Below are 23370 nucleotides of genomic sequence, written 5' to 3'. Positions count from 1 at the left end.
GCAGGGGTAGGGGGCGCAGGGGCAGGGCAGGCGGGGGGGCGCAGAGGCTGCAGGGACGGCGGGGGTGCAGGGGCTCCAGGGCCAGTGGGGAGCAGGGGGCACAGACGCTGCAGGAGCGGGGGGGGGTGCAGGGGCTGCAGGGTGAGTGGGGAGCAGGGAAGCACTTAGCAACCCCCAACCAAGATCAAAGCGGGAGGGAGGAGGGGAAATGTGGGGTGCTCAGAGGAGGGGGAAGAGTTGGGGCAGGGCTTTGGGGAAGGGGTTGGAATGGGGGTGGGGTTGGGGTGGGGGCAGGGAAGGGGCGGAGTTGGGCGGGGGGGCCAGGGCCCCGTGGAGTGTCCTCTTTTTTAAATGTTTGAATATGGTAACCCTAAAATCAAGTGCAACAAATACAAACAAATTTTCCCTTTTATATTCCAAGCAGTTTCTGTGCAAGCCTTTGTCTATTTCACCCTTACCCCTCCCTTCCAGACAACAGTTACAGCAGGTACACAGTGTACATGTTAGAAACTTTCCCTTCGCCTGCTTATCTTGTGGCCTTGCAAGGCCTGTTTAAAGCAGTCTTCCCCCATCTTATCACTACAGCGTTTGTCAGTGAGCAAAACAGCAGCTGTCTGCTAGAAAAGCTGACCATTACATATTCTGCTTCAGCATCAAGGCAATTAGCACAGAAGTAGGTGAGAGTTCACAAGATGGAGTCACTGTGGTTCAGGTAGGCCCAGAGCAGAAGAGCTTCATCGGCACTTTTGGCCTTCCACTCTCCCGAGTTACCTGGTAGCTATGCCTAGTGGCACCAACAGTCTCGCCAATTGTGACAAAGTGGAGTTTTTTTCTTGGTTTTGCCTTGGTTTTTCCAATGGTTTGCAGGCAGAAGGGGTGGGACTCAGTTTCCCTGGGTGTTACTGATTTAACAAGGTGAGGAGAGAGGGAGTTTGTTGTTACAGAGGGCCAGCAACCGAACTTGGGACCCCAGCCAATGGCCTGGAGAATGGATACCCCAGCGACCGGTGACCTAGAGGCCCAGCTCAGGAGTCGCAGCCGGTTCTGGCCAGTGGGAGGAGAGGACCCCGGTGACCCGAGCAATGCAGGGGGAGCAGCCAAGCTCCAGAAAGCAAGTACGAGAGAATGAAAGAGGGGGCATCAGACAGGATATGAGCTAATCCCCAGACCTGGCTGCAAGGAGGCGCCCCGGTGGTGAGTATAGCACACCTAAGTCCCTTCGTTTTCAGTTTAAACAGATTTGTACTGAAAAAATCCCAGGTTTTACATAAATTCGGTTTATTCCAATTTTCACCCTACTTCTGTATCATTCAAATATATAAAGAGTAACTTGTTTTATTAGGCAAATACAATCCATTGCACGAGAGATCTGTGTTACAGTAATACATTAGTCTGTGTGGATATGCAGAGTTGCCGGCCGAAGTAAGGCTATGGATTAGTCTAGAAGATACAACAATAACCAAACTGGCAGGCACACAAGCTCTGAAATGCATGCACATCTGAAGGTACCGACGAATCTCACGCCCACCACATACACATTTCAAGCTGCTAGCAGAGAACGGTTTAAAGATCTGACACACTAAAATAGGAAGAAAATGACAGTCTGTAGCAGAAGAGGTTCAAAACACAAGGAAGTATTTGAAAGTTTAAAAAAACAAAAACAGGAAAAAAGGATGAAGTGGAGTGTATCATGCGTTGGAAATGGGGTGTCATCGAAGTTGTAGGCCAATAGTTCTAAGTCTACAGCAGTAAACTGTTTATTCAAATGAAAAGTTTTATTTGGGGACGAGAGATATATCGTTTTCTTAAACTCCAAGGTGGCCTTGTGTTTTGAGTTCTGATTTAGTTCTGCAGCAAACGGAATTCAGAGCACTAATTTACTGAATACTCTTTCTCGCTGTCCTTCTGTCCCCCACAATAAACCCTGATATTAACCCAAAAAAGTTATTAATAATTTTTGCACCGATGTTCACCTGTTTATGTTATTGTAGTAATAAACACCAATATATTCCCTGGAAATATTAAATAAAATAAAACCAAAAATGAAGGGTCCTAAACACACCCCAAAAGGGGTGGTAAGAGGGACATCCCATCCCCTTGATGTTTTGTCCACCTAATTTCTGACACCCCAATTTTGGGTCACAGATTTCTGCTCCTCCACATCTCCCGTGTCCCAGGCGGGCCCCAGCCCAGCCCGTGGGTTCTGTCTGGCGGCCGCTCGGGTTGGACTAATCCCGTCTTTCTGTCTCGCCAACTTCCCCCCCAACGTTCATTCGTCCAGGTTCTCGTGACGCTGCCTGAACTTCTCACTCACCTTCGTCGGCTGAACCCACCACGAGGGGACATTTGGAGGCTCCGGTATCACAGCCGCCCCCTGGGGAGATTTGGGGGGCAGGGGAGAAGGAAGCTCTGGGTGTTTATACAATAGTAATACAGGGCGGGGACGTCCAGGGAGAAAGGGGGGAGAGAAAAGGGGCTGGGGGACCCTGCTGCAGAAAGAGGAGGGGGACAGACACCTGAGGAGCTGTAAATGCCATTATTCCAGTGTCAGGGCCAGATTCAGCGTCCCCACACACAGGGGGCCGGGGGCTCTGTCTCCAGGCACTGGGGGCACTGGGACTCTGCGGGATGGGGGGAGGGGCCTGGCTCGGGGCTGGGTGATGAGCCCTGGTAGTCCTGCGGGATTTAACAACCCAGCTGCCTGTAGGGAAAGTGCTGGAGCCAAACACACCCTCCCAATGTGGCCCTGGATGGACGGGGGACGACTGCGGGTGTGTGAGGGGGAGCCTGTAACTGGGGGCGGCCGGTTTAGACTCGATGGGGACCCCCAGGCAGGAGCTGGCTGCGAAGGGGCGGGTGGCAGGTGGGTGGGGTGACCGTGGCTGTGAAATGCCGGGTGCCCGGCCCTAAGGAAAGGGAGCAGGCAGAGTGGGTGGAGCTGGGAATCCAGCCGGGGAGGGGTTAGTTATCGAGTGCCCGGCCCCCCAGTGCTCTGGCCTCCCCGCAGACACAGGCAGTCCCCTCCCCATGCTGAGCCCTGCTATGGCCCCGCTCCCCACTGACAGCCCTGGGCAGAGATCGGCCCGGCTGGACCAGCGAGTGGACCAGTCGCCCTCCAGGGGCTGCTCCGCGGGGAGCCCAATGTCCCCAGCTCAGGGGTGGCTCCTTTAGCTGGTACCACAGGGGCTGGTGCTCACAGCATTGGGGGTTCAATCCTGGGGTGCCCTGTCAGGTTGGAAGCTGTTTGTGGGGGGGGATTCTCTGAGGCAGGGGTGTTTGGGGGAGGGGGGTTTGTGCCGGTGTCTCAGCCCCCCGAGGAGAAGCGGCTCGTCCCCCAGGGCAATTCTCTTCTCCTCACGGCCGGATCCAGGCTCCTGGGGGCACAGAGAGATGGCAGGTTAGAGGGTCCTGTGTCACCCTAGGCCCAGCCCCTGGGGGGAGCAAGGGGCACAGAAGGGGGGGGGGGTCTCCTCACCTAGGGTGCCCCCCTTGGGCGGCTGTAATATGCCTCAACCAGGATCAGCCCCAGGACGAGCAGGACCGCGGCACCCAGCCCCAGGCGGGCGATGTTGGCATGGGTGAAATCCGGGTGCCCTGTGGGGGCTGCTGCAGGGGGAAGGGGAGCGTCACTCGCCAGAGCGGACGGGGCGATCAACAGCTGGCACTACCCCGGGACTGGAAACCCCCAACTTCCCGTCTGGCAGATCTGGCCCATCCCCCCTCTAGGGGTCTCCCAGACACTGTGGCTCTGGGGCCTCCCTCGGTCCGGACCCCTCATGGGAGGCTGAGTCCTGCTGCCCCGGGGGCTGAATCTCAGCTTCCCCGGTGAAGGGGGCTCCCAGGTGTACGAACTGCCCCCGAGACACACGGCACCCCAGGACTGGGCCAGGGGATGGGGACAATCAGAGCCTCAGGGTCTTAGCCCCCCAGAACAGGGAACCAACCCAGATCTCTGTCCCCATAGGACCCCTCTGTCCACCCCCACAGCTGCCTCTGCTCCGGCCTGTCTGCTGTGCAGTGAGCCCAGCCCCAGGGTATCTCAGCTGCTGACAAACACAGCCAGGCAGTGCGCGCTGGGAGAGGCTGGTACATCACCTGCTGCCCCCCAGACTCGGGTGCTGCCCAGGGCCCTGGGGACCAGGGCGCAGCCGGAGGCAGCAGAACATCCATTGGGGGGAGGGTCAGGGGGTCCCCTGAGACCCCAGTGTGGGGAGGGGAAGCAAGACCCAAGGGAATTCTGGGTAATACTCACTCCTATTGCCAGGGGATGTCATGTGGCCCAAGAAGGGGGTGGGGGCAGTTATTGTCCCAGGACTCTTGCACCCAGCTGAGCCCAATTTCACAGCCCAACCCCCCAGATCCTGCCCCTCCCCTGGGATCTCCCAGCAAATTCCAGGCAGTGACCTGCAGGGCAAGAGGCATTTGGGGAGCTGGGGGTCTGGTTGTGAATTAGGGACAGAGGGCTGCCACTCCCGCTGATGTCTGGGCCCCACCCATCCAGAGGCACTGCCCCGTCCCCCACAACCAGGCGCGGGCCCTGTGCACCACAACCTGTTTCCACGTCTGGTTCAATGGCGGATTCCATCCCCCACCCCAGCCCGGCCCCAGTACCTGGCCCTGCGCTGCCCAGGCAGGTGGGAGCCGGCGCTGCTCCAGGCGGAGACGAGTCGATTCCCCCTGCGGGAACAGAAACAGTGTCTGTCAGGGTCGGGGGAGGGGCTGTAACAGTGACTCAGCCCCCTTCTCTGCAGCTGCCCCAGAGGGCAGGAATCCCCCCCAGCCCCGAATCTCAAGCTGCTGCTCCCCCTGGCTGGAGCACACCACAGTGACTCCGTCCCCCATCCCCGGCCGGGCGTCCCCTCTGCTGGGTCAGGGCTCAGGTCAGGGCCTGGCTCTGAGCATCCCATCGGTGCAGAACCCCGAGGGTCCAGCTGGGTGTGGGGCTGGGAGCAGGGATGCTAACTAGGGTTACCATAGGTCCGGATTTCCCCAGACATGTCCGACTTTTTGATGCTCAAATCCCCGTCCGAGGGGAATTTCCAAAGAGCTGGACGTGTCCGGGGAAATAGGGAGGCATAAGCCAGGGTCCGCCCAGCACGATCCGCGGGGTCCGCAGCGCAGCCCAGCCGCCCCAGCTACAATGCTCAGGCAGGGAACAGAGGGACTCGGGCTTCCCTCGCGGGCGGGGACCCCCCCGGGCACTGGAGGACCCTTCCTGTGGCCCCGTTGCCCCGCGCAGCTCGGAACCCGGCGCTGCGGGAGCTGTTTCCAGCAGGGACAGACAGGCCAGGGAATGTGCTCAGCGGCAGGAAGGAAGCTGCGGCCGGGGTTGCAGGGACCCGCGCTGCCGAGCGTCTGAAGCCCCCAGCAGGCAGAGGCTGCCGGGGGAGCAGGGCAGGCGGGGGCATAGAGGCTGCAGGGGCAGGGGGGTGCAGGGGCTGCAGGGCGAGTGGGGAACACGGGTCACAGAGGCTGCAGGGGCCGGGGGGTGCAGGGGCAGGGCAGGCGGGGGGGCGCAGAGGCTGCAGGGGCGGGGGGGGTGCAGGGACTGCAGGGTGAGTGGGGAGCAGGGAAGCGCTTAGCAACCTCCAACCAAGATCAGAGCGAAAGGGAGGAGGGGGAATGCAGGGTGCTCAGAGGAGGGGGCAGAGTTGGGGCAGGGGCTTTGGAGAAGGGGAGGGGTTGGGGCGGGGCTGGGGGTGGGGAAGGAGTGGAGTTGGGGCAGGGCCAGGCCCCCGTGGGGTGTCCTCTTTTTTCAGTGTTGAAATATGGTAACCCTAGCTAAGCCAGGCCCTTCACCTGCTACCACCAGCTCCACAGAACTGCTGGGGTATGATGAGATGAAGGGCTGTGATTGGAGCCGGTAGCTGCAGCTGTAGCTCCCTCCGTGCTGCCGGCCCACGGTGGGGATGCGGAACTCGGCCCCGTCCCCAGCAGGGTCCATGTGTTGCTGCGGGTTCAGGTCTCCAGCCTTGTGCAGGAAGAACCTCACGTCCCAGCGCGGACCCTGACACCGGATGGTGACGTCTGCCCCTGGGGTGGTGACCCCAGTGGGGCTCAGAGAGATGGACGGTCTGGGTAAGCTGCGATCTGCACACAGGAGACAGGCTGTGAGAGCCAGACCCGGGCACCCACCCAGCCCCGGCCTCCAGCTGCAGAAGAGAAGAGTGAGGGGGGATTTAATAGCAGCCTTCAACTACCTGAAGGAGGGCTCCAGAGACGATGGGAGCTCGGCTGTTCTCAGTGGTGGCAGATGACAGAACAAGGAGCAATGGTCTCAAGTTGCAGTGCGGGAGGTCCAGGTTGGATATTAGGAAAAATTTTTCACTAGGAGGATGGTGAAGCACTGGAATGGGTTCCCTAGGGAGGTGGTGGATTCTCCATCCATAGAGGTTTTCAAGGCCCAGCTTGACAAAGCCCTGGCTGGGATGATTTACTTGGGGTTGGTCCCGCTTTGAGCAGGGGGTTGGACTAGAACCTCCTGAGGTTTCTTCCAACCCTCATCTTCTGTGTTTCCCCGGCTGACCCCAGCCATGGGCAGATCCAGGGGCCTCCTGGTAGAGGTTTTCTCCCAGATCCCAGAGTTCCCCTGACCCAGAATCCCGGCCTGTGAGCTGGGCTGCCAGCCCCACAGACACGGAGCTGTGGCTGCCTACTTCTTGGGGTCCTGATATGCCATGTGTGGCCACTGCCTCATTCACTGCGTCCGGGCCCCCCCCCCCCGAGCACAGAGCGACTCACGGTTTAGTCTCTGGTGCCTGATACTGCAGGGCCTGAGCCCCACACAGGAAGGGAGTCAGCCCTCCGGGAGGCAGCGAGGCATCGTTATCCCCATTCTACAGGGCACAGACAGATTCACTTTCCTCAGTGAGCTCCCAGGGGCAGGAACTGTCTCTTCACTCTGTGTCTATGCAGCGCCTGGCACAACGGGGCCCTGATCATTGCGGGGGCCCTTCATGCTCCCCCAGCACAAGGGATCCAGCGCCATTGAGGTCAGCGTTTGCAGAGGTCTCCACTAACTGTGGGGGGTCTCGGTTTGTGGGCGCTCAGCCTGAGATCCCCCAAGATTGAGGTCGGCCACAATGAAGGACACTTTTGGCAACTGTGACGTGCTCCCACCACACAGAGTCTGTGGCCCCACCAGGAGCTGGGCCAGATCTCCTGGGTCCCAGCCCAGCGCTGTGTCCACCAAGCCACCGCTTCTCCTGCAGCCCCTGCCTCATTCAGCCCCGGTCGGGGCACTGCCTGGAGCGGAGTCTGGAGAACAGAGGGGATGGGATCACGGGATTAAATACAGACTCACAGTTCCTACGCACAAGGGGCAGCGTTAAAGTAGCCTCCCTGCCCCGAGTCTCCAGGGGCTGCTGCTCCCCCCTGGCTGGGGAACCCCACAGTGACTCCGTCCCCGCTCCCCAGCCGGGCGTCCCCTCTGTGGGGTCAGGGCTCAGGGCAGAGCCTGGCTCTGAGCGTCCCATTGGCACCAAGCCCCCGTGAGGGTCTGGCTGGGGGTGGGAGTGGGGATGCCGAGCCGGGCCCCTCACCTCTCACCACCAGCTCCACGGGGTCGCTGGGGTACGACACGGCGAACGGCTCCGATTTGCTGTAATAGGAGCAGCTGTAGCTCCCCCCGTCCTCCCGGCGCACGTTGCTGATGGAAAACACAGCCTCAAACCCGTCCAAATCCACAGGTGGGAAATGGCGTCCCTCTTTATTCAGCACGAACCGCACACCCCGGTGCTGCCCCCGACACCGGACGTCCACGGCTCCCCCCGGGGAGACCCCCCCGCTGGGGCTCAGCAGGGTGATGTTGGGTTTGGGGTAGCTGGGCTCTGCAGTGGGAAGCAGACAGGCCGTGAGACGCAGGCCCCGTCACTCAGTCCTGGGGCCCGTCCTCACCACAGGCCTCAGTGGTGGGTCAGACCCAGCAGCCCTGGGGTCGGGCTCCTGGATGCCTTTCCACAGGGGCCAGAGTTTCCTCTGAGCCCTGGGCTAACAGCATGAGACACGGAGCAACCCCAGCCCCTGGGGGCCAGAGCTGTGCTCCTTAGCGGGTGACAGGTCAGTCCAGTCTCCAGGGTCCATTCACTCCATGGCTTCTCTGTTGGGAGGGCTGGGAGCTAGGACTCCTGGGTTCTTTCCCTGGCTCTAGGAGGGAAGTGGGGTCTAGTGGGGGCAGCAGGGAGGATGGGGGCCAGGACTCCTGGGTTCTGTGCACAGCACCACCACTGACTTGTAGGGGACTGTGCAGGTCTCTACTATACACTGAGGTTTAAAAAATTCAGCTCTGCCCATCACCCCCTAACTGATGTATTGCCTGGGAAAGGCCCCCCTGCTCTGCAGCTCCCCCTCGGGGCAGGGATCCCCCTCCCTCAGCCCTGAACATCCAGTGACTGCTTCTCCCCACTGGCTGGGAACTCCCCAGTGACTCCATCACTGCTGCCCAGCCAGGTGTCCCCTCTGTTGGGCCCAGGGATCGGGGCAGAGCCTGGCTCTGAGCATCCCATTGGTGCAGACACCCCCTGTGGGTCTGGCTGGGTGTGGGGCTGGGAGCCGGGACACTGAGTCGGGCCCCTCACCTGCTACAATGATCTCGACGGGGTCGCTGGGATACGACCAGCGACTCTGATCCGTTATGGAGCGATAGTCGCAGGTGTAGCTCCCTCCATCTTCCCGGCCGACACGGGGGATGGGAAATTCAGCCACGGTCCCATCAGGCACCGTCCGCACCTGCGGGTTCGGGTGTCCAGCTTTACGCAGAAAGAACTCCATGCCCGGGTACCGACCCGCACAGCGAATGGTGACACTTCCCCCGAGCGCCACCACCCTGCTGGGGCTCACCCAGACGGTGGGTTTGAGAAATTCACGCCCTGCTTTCAAGAAGAGACAGGAGTTAAACAGGGGAGACACAGCCCCCATCTCCCCCCACCCCAATTCAGTCCATCTGTCCTTTGGCCTCCCTAGGAGTTTGACCCCTACCAGGGTTGGCACTGGCTGCCCATGGGGATTGGGGGCAGGGGGTTTACCCAGACATCGCTCAGGACCCGGCTGCATGGGAGATCACCTGCCCCCCCACAACCCCACCTGAGGCCAGCCAGGGAGCCTGACCAGTGCCCCCCTCCAGCTCTTCCCCCGGCCCCATAGTTGGAAATAGTCTGTGACTGGCAGGAGTCGCTCAAGACCCACCTTTCCCCAGACCTTAGGAACAGGGCAGGGGATGTGAGTGCAGGGGAGGGAGCTGTTGGGGGTGTCTGGTGGGTTCTCCCCCACGGCTGCACTGACTGGGAACGTATCAGTTCCCCGAGGGGATCTGGAGCCCACAGACAGGCCCTGTTAGCATTTGTATGAGCTGAAATAAATCCACGTCCCACGCCCGCTCCCCCCCCCCCCCCGCCCTGATTCTCAGACTGTTGGGGGCAGGACATTGAACCAGGGGATGCTTCGCCGGACCCTGGGAGCCAGATTCAGCTCCTAGTTACTCCATGGCAGGGGGTGGGGGGCACAGAAGAACGGGGACGGGTCTGATCTCACAGGGGAGTTTTGGTTGAGTTTTGGGGAAGGTTCAGGGCTCAGTTCCTCTTTACCCCACCCCACGTATCCCCTCCCCCATCCCTGATGTTACCATCCTCCCCAAAGACTGATACTCACCTCCCCACACCCCGCTGTGCCCGGCCAGCCAGCAGCCTGGAGAGGAGATGGCTCATTAGTGACCAGATCCCAAAGCAACTGGATCCTACACCCTGGCCTCAGATCCCTCCCCCATGGGCACATGCCCTGGTCTCAGATCTCGCCCCCCCCCCACTCCCCTTGGGCACATGCCCTGGTCTCAGATCTGCCCCCCATGGCCACACGCCCTGTCTCAAATCCTCCCCCCCCTCCCATGGGCACACGCCATGGCTTTATCCGATACTCACCGAGGAAGAGGACGGTGAGAGCAGATGCCATGATGGGGGCAGCGAGGAGCCCCTCAGTGCTGCCACCAACACCCTGGAGTCCAACTCCGGGTCCCAAATGAGGAACTCAGCTGGTTGCTCCAGCTACAGGAAGTCTATCATGTCTCGTGTCTTCCTGTGTCCATCACATGTTGGCTCTAATCTGCAGGCAAAATCTAGGGCAGCCAAACCAAGCAGAGGTCCCTGCAAAACCAGGAAATCCTGGGCCCATCGGCCTTGCCAAGCATCCTGCAGCTCCCAGCTTGTCTATGTCTCTGTGGGGAGGGGGGAGAGGTCACCCTCAGTGCACCCTGCAGCATTGGGGAAGGTGCATCGGGCTGGGAGCCAGGAGATCACAGGGTCTTGTCTGCAATCTTCTACTGACCACTATAGTAGAACTTCAGAGTTATGAACTGACCAATCAGCCACACCTCTCATTTGGAACTGGACGTGAGCAATCAGACGGCAGCAGAGATAACTTCAAAACACAAGCAAATACAGAACAGTTCTGTGTTAAACATAAACTGCTAAAAAAATAAAGGGGAAGTTTAAAAAGAAAGATTTCACAAGGGAAGGAAACTGTTTTTGTGCTTGTTTCATTTAAATTAAGACGGTTAAAAGCAGATTTTTTGTCGGCATGATACAGATTCAAAGATGTACTAAATTCACGTTTCTTTGTTATAACTGGTTCACATGTAATAAATAAGGTCCATAAAAGAAAAGTAACAGCGTTAACACTTAATAGACTACGAAAGTGATGATGTCACACTCCAAGCGGGTAAACGTGAGGAAGGGGGTTACTTTCCAAACAACCGGTGTCGGGTTGTAACATCATAAAAGGTCATTTTGTTTCTGTATAAACGCTGTAACTAACTGTTTTAATAGGTTTCAGAGTAGTTTTAATAGGTAAGTGAGTGTATGTTACTAATCATTGACCCTTTAAGCAGTGAAAAGACGTGTTGGGATGGCTGCAACGTGATTTAAATCGCCAACCATGTGGTGTGTCGAAGTGTGCTATAATGCTTGCAGTCGGGAGCACAGTACATAACAATATTCAAATGCCCCATGGCAGAAAGAGGAAAAAGAAAACCCTCCGGAGCTGGGTATCGTAAACGAAAGGCTGAGAAGGAAAAGGACCAAGCAAAACAGCAGGGATCCTTCCTGCAATATCTTCTCTTTAATCCAAATAAAGATGGAAGCAGTTCACAGCATCCAGATGAAGGAATTTTACTTGGAGGGGAGGTTAGCTCACATCCGCACGGAAGCAGTTTGGAACATCAAGATGAAGGTATATTACTTCGAGATGAGGGTAGCTCACAGCCACAAAAAAGCAGTTTGGAAACTCAAGATGATGGAAACTTACTTCTAGATGAAGGCAGCTCACACCATCAGACTGATATGGAAGTGGAGAAAATGTATTCACCTTCAGAGACACATGCAGAAATTGAAGTAAACGAAGTAGAAGGAAGGAAGGATGAGGACGTTACAAACAAGTTACAATATGGGGACCCAGCTTCATGGCCCAGGTGTGATGACAGCGTGCGGCAAATTCTCGTGGAACATGGACCCGAACAAGTTCATGAATTTCCCTTCCCTAAGGATGGAAATAAAAGAAAATTCTCTGCTCAGCATTAAAGGAGGAAACTCATTCATGGGGAGGAAATTCATCAAAAGTGGTTACAATATTCAGTGTTGAAGGACTCTGTGTTTTGTTTTTGCTGCAAGTTGTTTAGAAATCACGCAATTGGTACATCGGTTACTGAAAATGGTTTGAAGGACTGGAAAAACATATCTTCAATTCTCTCTTCACGTGTGTCACGGACTCACAGATCGTGCCCACTCTTGGTCCCGTGCGGTCCGTGGGGGGTGCCCCTTTCAGTGTGACAGCCCTTCTCGGGGGTCCACTATCTCAGAGGGTCAGGCCCCTCCACCTCCTGGAGCCACACCTCTCTGAGCCTTAGCACACCTGTTTCTCGCCGTGGGCCCCCTCAATATACGCCAGAGCAAAGTCCTCCATCCCCCTTAGCAACTGATCCACCAGGCGCTGGAAGGTGGCAGGTTCCCCCTTGAGGCCGAAAGGCAGGACCAGGACCTTCAAGAGCCCTATTGGGGTGGTGAAAGCAGACTTCGCCCTGGCCTCCGGGTCCAAAGGCACCTGCCAGTAGCCTTTGGTAAGATCCATGGTAGTGGCACCTGCCAGTAGCCTTTGGTAAGATCCATGGTAGTGAGGTACTGGGTGTCACAGACTCACAGATCGTGCCCACTCTTGGCCCTGTGCGGTCCGTGGGGGGGTGCCCCTTTCAGTGCGACAGCCCTTCTCGGGGGTCCACTCTCTCTCGGGGTCAGGCCCCTCCACCTCCTGGAGCTGCACCTCTCTGAGCCTTAGCACGTCTGTCTCTCACCGTGGGCCCCCTCAGGGAGTCCACTCGCTCTGGACCCCCCGGGTCTCCACCCCTGAAGGGGTCGACGCAACCCTGTTCTCTAGACCGGAGTGACTCTCAGCCAGCGTAAAACAGGAGGGTTTATTGAGAGTTGAACACAGCACAGGAAACTCTCCGGGCCTCAGGCCTGGCCTCCTTCAGCACAGCACATCCCAGTCTCCCTGCATTCAGGTGGGCTCTGCCTGCTCCCCCTCTCCAGCCCAGAGCCCCCCTGCTTCCCAGCTGGGCATCTGATATCACCGGCCCCAGGCCCCGCCTCTGTCCATTGTCTTCTTCTCAGCTGGGAACGTGGGACTTTCAGGAGGCATCAAGAGGTGCCCAGGCTGCCCTGACCTTTTCCAACAGGCCCATCTAGCCTTCCTGGAGCAGCAGCTCAGAGCTCCCACCACACCACACAGTACCCCCCGCGGAGCAACCCTCTCCCATGGAGCAGGGCAGAGGTTCCTTCCTGACCCAGCTGGGCCTAGCGCCCGCCCTGGAGCATGAGGGTGGAGGGACCTGGGCAACCTCCTTCCCAGGTAGTGTCACTGCAGATGCTGTTCTTAGCCAAGTGGTGTGAGACAGAGACAGAGATGGGACATAGGGGCCGTGGGTTCTGGCCCCGTGAGGTGGGGAGGGAGGGATACATTTAGATCCTAAATTCCTAAAGGAGCAGCCGAAAAATCCGGGAAAAGGGGAAGTGTGTCCAGAGTCTGCGCTCGCTTCCTGTTTCTGTTACTGCCGGTGAAACTCAGCGTAAACCTGATTCCCCAGCAGCGACCCTGTAATATACCCTGGCTCTGGGAGGGGACTGGGGTCTAGTGGTTAGAGCAGGAGGGGCCCATAGCCGTCTCAGAGCAATCCCTTCTCCCCCAGGTGTGACACATACTCCAGGTGCAGGGACAGCGGGGCTGGGGCCTGCCCAGCGGGGCTGGTTTGTGGTTCTGTGTTTATTGCAAATCTGGAGATTAACAGGATGTGTAAAATCACATAAAAGCTGCCTCAATGTGTCCCCTTCCCCTCCCGGTGCTGAGTCACACAGTCCCCCAACCCCCCACATGTTGGTGTGCGCGGGGCAGGGGAACAGCAGCTCGATGCGATGGGGCTGCAGCAGTGGGAGGGCAGCCTGGGATGTCCCCTGGCCCCAAATCTTCCCTAGAATCAGAGATCTCGGGGCTGGCGCTGCAGGGGGGTGAGTCTGTTGCCCCGTGGGGGTCGGCACCCCATGGCTGTGGGGGGCTTTCACTGCGGGGTCCCCTGGCTCACGTTGATCGCGGCGTACACGCTGGGCTGGGCGGGCTCGGGGGCAGGGGCTGGGTCCCCCCGCTTGGCCTGCAGCGCCTGGTGGTCCAACTTGGCGTAGGTGAGTCCATCGGCACCAGGGTCAGGCTCCTGCGGCTGGGCGGGGAGAGAGTCACTGAAGGGGGTGTGTGTGTGTGTGTGTGCGCACCTACCCCCCACCAAACACACACACACCCCTGCAATCCCAGCTGGTCATCCCATAAGCCCCTCCCAGCAACCCAGTCCCCACCCCAAAATACTGAGTGTGCCACATAAGGTGAGTGGGGCCCATGTGGGTCAAGTTTGGGGTCAGGCCCCATGGGGGAACAGGGGACACTTACCAGGGTCAGCGGCTGTTTCCCTTCATCCATGGAGGCGTCTGCAGAACAGAGACACCTGCTGAGCTGCACCCCCGGCCGGTCCAGAGCAGAACCCCCAAACCCAGCTCCGACCCCTCTGTCCAGCCAGGGGGTCAGAGCCCGGCACAGCCACCCCCCTCCTCCAACCCACAGCATGGGCCAGGGTCATTAGCCCCGTGTTACAGGGAGGGAAGAAAACTGAGGCACAGAGACGGCGGCAGAGTCTAGGGGGTTACGGCGGGGCAGGGGGGCTGGGAATCGGGACTCCTGGGTTCTCACCCTGGCTGTGGGAGGGGAGTGGGGTCTAGTGGTTAGAACAGGGGGCTGGGAGCCAGGAGTGGATGGGGATTCCCCACAGGTCACTGGCTGGGAAGGTCTGATGGAGAAGTGAAGTGGGGACACACAAAGCCCCAGGCCTGTGGGGGAGAATGGGGGATACACAGAGTGAGTCCCTAACCTAGAGGGGGAGGGGAGGGTGACCCCCAAGGAGTTGGTGTGGAGGGAGGCAAGAAGCTCAGCTGACACCAGCTACCTCTGGGGCCTTCTCCTTAGTCCTGCCCAGCAGCAGCTGTAAATCAGGCCCTGCCCCATGTGGGTGGAGCCCCCACAAGCTCCACCCCTCTCCAGGGCTCCTTTCCCACCCTTGTACCCTCTTGGGTGTGTTACTCACAGACAGGGTCTTGCTGATCCAGGGCCTTCGACACCCCCAAAGGGCTGGCGCCAAAAAAGAGAAAATCCCCTTGTAAATGTCATATCCCCCCACCCGCAGGGAGATTCCCCGACAAACCCAGAGAGCCCCCTATCCTCCCTCATGCTTTACCCTAACCGCCCTCCCGCTCTAACCACTAGACCCCACTCCCCTCCCCGAGCTGGGACAGAACCCAGGAGCCCTGTGACCCCGGCAGGTCGATCGGGACGGGGAGGAGCCGGGTTCCTACCTGCTCGGTCTCGGTGCGGCTCCTTTTCCTGCAGAGGGACACAAACCAGAATCCTCCATGAGCCAATCGGGATCCCCCGGTCCCAGCACCCGGCCACTCACCCCCACAGGGCAGCAGGGATGGGGGGGGTCTGGGGGGGCTCCCCTCTGCTGCTGGTGCTGAGCCTGGATCCCTGCTGGGCTGGGCCAGACCAGCAGGGGGCAGCACAACACCATAGCATGCACCGAGGGGGTGGGGAAGATTGACTCCGGGGGTTTTTCTGGTCCCCAAACCTTCCTCATTAGTGACTCGTTATAACGAACCTGATCCACAGGCCAGTGGCTCCCGTGGCAGCCCAGGTACCTGAGAAGCATGGTGCCAGGGGCTCGTTAAACAGGGACCCCTCACTCAGCGCTGAAATGCGGCCACCTCTGGGGTGGGACAGCTGTGTGTACAGGGATTACTCACTCAGTGCCCCCTGCTGAGCCCCCCCTGCTCCTTGGCTTTCCCGGCACAGTCCCTCATCCAAGCCGTGACCCCATCCCGCCCTGCTTAGCCGCAGGTTTAACCCTTCCCTCGCTGGGCGGGGCACTCACTGGCTCGGGTTATTCTGAAGCAGACGAAGGCCACGAGGAGGAGGAGGAGGAGGAGGAGGACGGCAGCTGCCGCGCTCACCCCGGCGAGGATGGGGCTGGTCAGACCCGGAGGTGCCGGCGATTCCGATCCACCTGGGAAACAGCAGCAGCCGTGAGTGCCGGGAGCGACTGGTCTGTTGCCCCCCCCCAGCCCCTCCCACCCCAGGCGGCGCCCAAGGGGCTGGGACACCGCAGGGCGCAGGCAGCACGAAATTCTTTGGGGAGGATGTTGGGGGCCCCAAGGCATCAAGTGGGGTCAGAGCCAGCAAGATTTGGGGGATTTGTTGTGCTGGGGGCACTGGGCTGCAGGGCGGGGGCTCGGTAGGGGGCGCTCTCCCCATCAGTCAGGGCTGGCCCCACTAGCGCAGCGCTATGGGGCGCTGTCTGATCCAGCCTGGGTCTCATTTCCAGCCCCACCCCCACTTGGGGCCATGGCACTAGCCAGGCCTGGACACACTGTGATGTTGCAGCCCATATCCTCTATGGAAATATGCTGATGAATGTAAATTTGACATAACTGGATTATGTTTTATGCTACTGTGACGAAGTGGGGGATTTTCTTGTTTTCGGTGGGGTTTCAATGGTTTGCTTGCGGTGGGGGTGGGACTCAGTTTCCCTGGGTGTTACTGGTTTAACGAGGTGAGGGGAGAGGGAGTGTGTTTTGCAGAGGACCGGACAGAGGACTCGGGGACCCTGCCGATGGCCGGGAGGATGGATACCCCAGCGGCCGGTGACCTGGCGACCTGGTGACCCAGAGGCCCAGCTGAGGAGATGCAGCCGGTTCTGGCCAGTGGGAGGACAATGGGCTGCAGAGTGAGAACCCAGTGACCTAACCAGCCGGTTCCAGCCAGAGGACAGAAGCGAGGAGAGGAGGCCCCGGTTTACGACCCTGTTTACCTGGAGAGAAGACAATGGACAGAGGTGGGACTTGGGGCCTGTGATCTCAGATGCCCAGCTGGGAAGCAGGGGGGCTCTGGGCTGGAGAGGGGGAGCAGGCAGAGCCCATCTGGATGCAGAGAGACTGGGATGTGCTGGGCTGAGGGAGGTCAGGCCTGAGGCCCTGAGAGTTTCCTGTGCTGTGTTCAACTCTCAATAAATCCTCCTGTTTTACGCTGGCTGAGAGTCACTCCGGTCTAGAGAACAGGGTTGCATCAACCCCTTAGCGGGTGGACGTCCCGGGGGTCCAGAGCAAGTGGACTCCCTGAGGGGGCCCATGGCAGAGACAGACATGCTAAGGCTCAGAGAGGTGCGGCTCCAGGAGGTGGAGGGGCCTGACCCCGAGAGAGAGTGGATACCCAAGAAGGGCTGTCGCACTGAAAGGGGCACTCCCCCCCGGACCGCACGGGGCCAAGAGTGGGCACGATCTGTGAGTCCATGACAGCTACATATGCCATGTAACATATCTCTGTGAAGGTTAGGATCTACTGAATGTATTAATCCTATTTGTATGCATGTGTCATTGTTGTATTCAAAGTTATGAATATTGGCTGTGTACTTGTTTGATTTTAAGTGGCCTTAGTAAAGCATTTGGGCAGCTTCTTAGAAAGGAATTTGCAAATTAAGTGCCCAATCAAGAAACACTTAACAGACAAGGGAACCTTGGAAGTCTCCAATCCACTTAAGAAGTCTACCTGGGGTCGTTCAAGGTAGCATGTGAACAATGGCTGCCACCTGTCAGTTCTGAGTCATGCATGGACATGTGACTTGCCCATGTGACTCCAAAACTCCATCTTGTAGCTGGGATTCTACACAGGGGGAGGGAAGAGTGTCCACCCACAAGAGAAAGTCTATTTAAATCCCTGGGAGACCCCTTCATTTGGTCTTCAACTGTCTCATGAGATAGCCTCTCCACCCCCAAAGGATACCTGAAAGAAACTGGAACAAAGGACAGTAATCATGATGTGTGTGTGTGATTGCTGGACCCAGACTAGAAGGAGACTGATCTGTAAAAGGAAGCTTACTGGAACATCCCTGAGGATGAGATTTCATCTATAATCATTTTCTTACTGTATTAGGTTTGGGCCGGCATGCTTTATTTTATTTTGCTTGGTAATTCACTTTGTTCTGTCTATTATTACTTGGAACTACTTACATCCTACTTTTTGTATTTAATAAAACCGCTTTTTACTTATTAATTAACCCAGAGTATGTATTAATACCTGGGGGTGGGGGCAAACAGCTGTGCATATCTCTCTATCAGTGTTATAGCGGGAGAACAATTTATGAGTTTACCCTGCATAAGCTTTATACAGGGTAAAATGGATTTATTTGGGTTTAGACCCCATTGGGAGTTGAGCATCTGAGTGTTAAAGACAGGAGCACTTCTTAAGCTTGTTTTCAGTGAAGCCTGCAGCTTGTGGGGAACGTGATTCAGACCTGGGTCTGTGTTTGCCGCAGGCAGGCGTGTCTGGCTCAAACCAGGCAGGGTTCTGGAGTCCCAAGCTGGCAGGGGAAATGGGCTCAGAGTTAGACTCAACACATCAGGTGGCAGTTCCCAAAGGGGTTTCTGTGATTCAACCCGGCATACACACCGCCTCAGGCCAACGGGCCCATCTAGCCCGGTATCCCGCCTCCCATACTGGCTGCTTCATGGCAAGCTCCAGGCCACCGCCCGTGGCCACTGAGGGGCCCAGCTGCCCCCAGAGGAAGCCTCCAGCTGCCCTGTTAGTGGCAGGTTCGTGTCTGAGCAGGAGGCTTCGCTCCCCTCCCAGATCCGTCGGTGGGGGAGATTCGCTGCATTGATCGTCAGGGTCATTTCCAGGGGGCGGGGGATGGATTTTCATGGCTGGGGATGGTGCCAACTTGGCAGCCCCTAGGCCCCGACTCCTCTGTGCGTCCCCAGAGTGCGGGCAGCCTGGGGGAGCATCCCCCTGGGAAAGACCCCTACTCTGCAGCTCCCCCTGGGGGCAGGGATCCCCCCTCCCTCTGTTATGACTCTCCAGCGGCTGCTGCTGCCCCCTGGCTGGGGAACACAAACACCCCCAGTGACTCCGTCCCTGCTCCCTGGCTGGGCTTCCCTGTGACAGAGTGGGAATTTTCTGTAAATATTTGGTACAAATTCCATGTTTGCCTCAGTTTCTCCTCTATGTTGCATGGTTAACTAGGTCACGAACAAAGGCTGTTTACTCTCGGCCAGACCACGACAAATGTTTGAACGGTGTCTCGGGTTTGGGGGGCCCCAGGGCAAAGCCCATCTCCGGGACATTTGCTACCTGCCGCCAACTAACGACCATGGATGGCCCAGCCCCCGCAGGAAGCCAGACGGGTGTGACCGGCCAGACAGCCAAGGACTGAGGAAAGGCGGGAGGCCGGGGTTAGCCCGGGAAGCTGAACAGAGAGGGAGCCGAGGGACCGAGCAGGGGCCCAGGGGGGCACCGCTTGGCAGGGGCTCTGGGGAGCCAGGCTGGACCCGGCTATAACGTTCTTCTCTCTGGGAAAACCCGGAACTTCCTGCACTGGGTGCAGTGGCCTCCTAGCCCCTCCTGTGTGCCCGCGCAGCGGGGTGCCCTGCAGAGGCTGGAGTAGGGACACGTTGCTCCCCAAGATTGTACCCGGCTCCCTCGGGATCTGCCTCAGCGGCACTCGCTGAACAGCGCTCGTGATGGGAAGCCGGGGGGCAGCCGGCCCAGGGGTCCAGCCTAAGGAGACGGGGGAGCCGCGGGGCTTGCCCTGAAGGAAGAGTGAGATCCCCAGGGGGTCTGGCACATTGACGAGGGCTCCCAGAGGCTGCTCCAAAGCTGGGACCATAAATCAGGACACCGCTCCTCCCAGGGAGATGGAGGGTTTGGGGGAGCTGAGCTCTGCAGTGGGAGGGAGATGGGGCGTGAGGCAGACCCTGGCACAGCCACTGCGCCCCGTCCCCAGCATGAGACAGGGCAGAGACAGGGTCAGGGTTTCCCCTGGGATCCAGGGCACCACCTGAGATCTCCCCCCTCCCCACACGCCCACCTCCAGGGTCCTGAGATCTCCCCGACACACCCAACCTTCACTGGCTGGACGTCCCATCCATTGGGTGCCAGGGCTTAGGGAGATCCCCTGGGGCCTGGCTGGGTGTGGGGCTGGGAGCCGAGGTGCCGGGCTGGGCCCCTCACCTGCTACAATGATCTGCACAGGGTCGCTGGGCTCCGAGTAGGCAGCTCGTCCTGTTCTGTTGCTATAACGACAGGTGTAGTTTCCGCTCTGTTCCCGTGTGGCGCTGGTGATGGGAAATTCAGCCTCAGAGCCAGCAGGGTCTGTGTAAGTCAGATAGTTCCCATCTCCAGCCTTGTAGAGGAGGAACCTCATGCCCAGGTGCTGATTCCGACACCGGATGGTGACGTTTCCCCCCACGGGGATCACCCCACCGGGGCTGACGGAGATGGAGGGTTTGGGGAGGGACCCCTCTGGATGCACAAACAGGCAGTAAGTGGGAGTGACACAAATCGTGTCTGTCTGGTTCAATCCTCTGCCCTTCTGTCGCTCCAGCGTTTCACCCCCCGCCTGTCCCTGGGGTGCAGGCCCGGCCCCGCGGCTCACAGCCGGGGTGAGACACAGGACGGGGGAAAGGAGATTTCCAGTCTCTGATTCCCTTAGTTATCCAGGGTCAATTCAGCCCTGCCCCCGCTGCAGTCAAGAGTGACTCCAGATTGACCCCAGGGGCTGAGATCAGAATCACCCGCTTCTGTTTTTCTAACATTGTAGCAGTTGGTCTTAGCGTGGATTATTCTTTAAAATATTCTAAAAACCACATTTACCTCAATTGTCTGGCAATGTGCTGTATGCACAGGAGTGCGGGGAGGGCGCGGGGGGGGAAGGGGGGGGGTTCGCGGGACAAATCTGAGTCCTTTGAGCAAAGACGCCGAAAAACACATTTGCAAAATCCCCCGGTTGTTCTAATATTTTCCTGCCCACCCCTGGGTCTCAAACTCTGGCTCCGCTCTGCCCCAAACTGCTCCCAGCCGCTGGGGATTTAGCTCCGCTCTGCACGGTGCCGGGGGCCCCTTTGGGGACGGGATATTCCCAAAGCTGGTCAGGGGACGTTCTGAACGCCGGGCCGGGCTGAGCCGGACCCACGAGCAAGGCAGCGACACGCGCGTGTGCAGCAAGCCGAGGGTGAGACACAACGGTGCCTTGCTCCAGTCCCTCTGCGTGTCCACGTCTTACAGCCCTGCTCTGCCTGACCCGTTCCCCGGGCTCCTGCCAGCTCCCTGGGCACAGTTCGGGGGCGCTGTGGGGTGGCTGGTGCCCTGAGTCTGGGGGCCAGAGCTTTGAGTGCAGGTGAATTCACCCTGGGTGGTGCCCATCCCTGTAATGAGTGGGGCGAGGTCTCAGTCCCCACCTCTGGGTGTGGGAGGGAGCAGGGGTCTGACAGGAACATCCCTTTGGGGGATCTGCACCCCCTCCACCCCCTACCCACGTCCCTCGTCCTTAATGTGGAAATTCCCCCAGCTGCGCCATTGCCCACAGATACTCACCTCCGGACACCCCGCTCCGCCCGGCCAGCCAGCAGCCTGGAAAGGAAACAGCTCATTAGGGACCAGATCCAAGAGTAACTGACTCCTACACCCGGGGCTCAGATCCTGCCCCCCTTCATGGGCACATGCCCTGGCTGTCTCCGATACTCACCGAGGAGGAGAACGGTGAGAGCAGACGCCATGACGGGGCAGTGGGGGCCCCTCAGCGCTGCCACCAACACCCCGGTGCTTAGCTCCACCCAGCCTGAGGCCCGAGAGTGAACGGAATGAGGAACTGCGCCAGGTGCTGCAGCCCCAGGAAACCCCTGATGCACTCGGCCCCTTTCTTGCCATCAGATGGTTTCTCTGCAATCTCCAGGCCAAATCTACCATGGTCAGAGCAAAGCCAGATCCCTGCCACGCCCAGCAAACCACATCCCCTCCTGCAGCTGCCTAAGCCCCCCCCACACACACATCACCTCCCAGCCCCACATAGGAGCTGCCCAGTCCAGGGACCAGCTGGGAACAGGGGGAATCTCAGGAGGTGTAAAGAGCTGCCCAGGCTGCCCTGACCTTTCCCAACAGGCCCGTCTAGCCTCCCTGGAGCAGCTGCTCAGAGCAGAGGAGGGTTCTTCCTGCCCCCTCCCCTGCGCAAAGGAGCAACCCTCTCCAATGGCATGGGACAGAGTTTCCTTCCTGACCCCGGGTGGGCCCAGCACCTGCCCTGGAGCATGAGGGTGGAGGGATCTGGCCAACCTCCTTCTCAGTTCGTGTTGATGCAGAATCTATTCTTAGTCAAGTGATGTGGCAAAGAGGGGTTGTGGTTTCTGGCCCCTGTGCGGGGGTGACATAGGGGTAAATTTATATTCTGAGTTGTTAAACAAACAGACGATAAATCTGTGAAAGGGGAAGTCTGTCCAGAGCCGGCGCTCGCTTCCTGTTTCTGCTACTGCCAGTGAAACTCTGTGTAAACCTGATGCCCGGCACCTACCCTGTTATATACCCCAGTTCTGGGAGGGGAATGGGGTCTAGTGATTGAGTGGGAGAGGCTGGGAGCCAGGACACCTGGGTTCTCTCCCTGGATCTGATTAGGGACTGGGGGGCAGGAGGGGGGGTCTAGTGGTTAGAGAAAAGGATGAGTCATCTCTCTAGATGTGAAAGGCCCTGTGACATTGCGCTCCCTAATGTTTTATGGAAATATGCTTATGAGTGGAAATATGATGTAACTGGAATATGCAAATGGTCTCTTGTAAGGTGTCATTACAAAGCTTATAATCTACTGAGTGTGATCATCCCATTTGTTTGCATGTATTATTTCTATGTCTGGAGTTAGGCGAATAAGATATAAACTTGTATTACTGATGTAAACATGTTAAGTGGAAGCCGTTACGGGTGCTTCAGAATCAATGACCTGTAAATGGCTCTGTTTACTCGCAAACCTTCCTGGGTCCGTTCGGGCCAGCCCTGGAAGAATGGAGATTAGGGTTCTCACAGGACATGTGAAAATGTCAACTGATACTGGAATCCATCTTAAACCTGGTGCTTTTCCATTTAGAAGGAGGGGTGGGGACCCAGCGAGACAAAAGATTCCCGCCTTGTGCCAAAACTATAAAAGGGGGTGGAACCGAACAAAGGGGGCTGCCAGTCATGACAAAACCCCTGCTTTCCACCTAAGATGTCTGCTGGAACTAACAAGGACTGCACCGGGGAAAGGATTGGGTTCAGACTAGCAGGGCCGGCTCTAGGTTTTTTGCTGCCCCAAGCAAAAAATATTTTGGACGCTCCCCCCTCCCCCTTTTTTTTTTGGCTTGTCCACATGTTTGCATATTGGGGCAATAATCGCAGAATATAATCACACATCAGCATGTTTAGTTGATTCTGTTGCTGCAAATTTCAGAGCAGAAAGTCCAAGGAAAATCTTTAGCTCCTCTTTGAGCTGAAATAAAACAGCGCAATTAGTCCAACGGATCTTGGGAGATGCATGCGAACATCTCGGTAAATCAAAACTGTTAAAACTCAATGATCTTTCACTTGTTAAAGGACATGTGTCGCTTACTCTGAAGAAAAAAAAATAGGAAAAAGGCTCATCAAAAATTAAATTGCGCCAGGAAAAAAAAACCCCAGCTCCCCCAAGGAACAGGAAATGAGATACTTTCTTACTATACGTTGACCTGTCAATGCCACTCACGGAAAGTCTGAGCAATCAAGCTGCAGCACACCTATGATGATTACAGAGATCTAACCGATGTTGAAATTAGTCAAGTTGAAAAGTTCAGTGGCTGCAGGGACGGCTGCCACCACACCCCTTTCTGCTGTCAGCATGGGAGAGAAGGCCACGCTTGGAAACAAGGCTGAAATTGACCATGTGCCAAGAAGGAGAGTTGAGCAAGGAAAGCC

At 57.9% G+C, this 23370-nt stretch overlaps 3 protein-coding genes across 3 annotated transcripts; all 3 read right to left on the bottom strand.

Annotated features, from left to right (window-relative positions):
• Positions 1 to 1256: 1256 nt before the first annotated feature.
• Positions 1257 to 7205, bottom strand: LOC135976350 (leukocyte immunoglobulin-like receptor subfamily A member 1). Its single transcript, XM_065571554.1, has 4 exons — positions 5800 to 7205; positions 4612 to 4677; positions 3476 to 3606; positions 1257 to 3374 (listed from the first exon to the last, which is right to left on the bottom strand). Exons 1-3 carry the CDS (start codon positions 5942 to 5944, stop codon positions 3476 to 3478), a joined length of 342 nt encoding a protein of 113 aa, XP_065427626.1. The 5' UTR covers positions 5945 to 7205; the 3' UTR covers positions 1257 to 3374.
• Positions 7122 to 10346, bottom strand: LOC135976348 (immunoglobulin superfamily member 1-like). The gene is made up of 5 exons (XM_065571552.1): positions 9912 to 10346; positions 9646 to 9681; positions 8577 to 8867; positions 7542 to 7829; positions 7122 to 7257 (listed from the first exon to the last, which is right to left on the bottom strand). The coding sequence occupies exons 1-5, from the start codon at positions 9940 to 9942 to the stop codon at positions 7220 to 7222; spliced, it is 684 nt and encodes a 227-aa protein (XP_065427624.1). The 5' UTR covers positions 9943 to 10346; the 3' UTR covers positions 7122 to 7219.
• A 67-nt stretch (positions 10347 to 10413) lies between these two features.
• On the bottom strand, positions 10414 to 21294 carry LOC101941175 (leukocyte immunoglobulin-like receptor subfamily A member 3). The gene is made up of 8 exons (XM_065571551.1): positions 21146 to 21294; positions 20995 to 21030; positions 19633 to 19923; positions 15503 to 15634; positions 14928 to 14955; positions 14660 to 14703; positions 13972 to 14009; positions 10414 to 13747 (listed from the first exon to the last, which is right to left on the bottom strand). The coding sequence occupies exons 1-8, from the start codon at positions 21174 to 21176 to the stop codon at positions 13592 to 13594; spliced, it is 756 nt and encodes a 251-aa protein (XP_065427623.1). The 5' UTR covers positions 21177 to 21294; the 3' UTR covers positions 10414 to 13591.
• Between the last annotated feature and the right edge of the window lie 2076 nt (positions 21295 to 23370).

The sequence above is a fragment of the Chrysemys picta genome, chromosome 17 (assembly GCF_011386835.1).
Source record: "Chrysemys picta bellii isolate R12L10 chromosome 17, ASM1138683v2, whole genome shotgun sequence".
In the NCBI taxonomy this organism is placed as follows: domain Eukaryota; kingdom Metazoa; phylum Chordata; order Testudines; family Emydidae; genus Chrysemys; species Chrysemys picta.
This window is presented reverse-complemented; position numbering and strand designations above follow the sequence as displayed.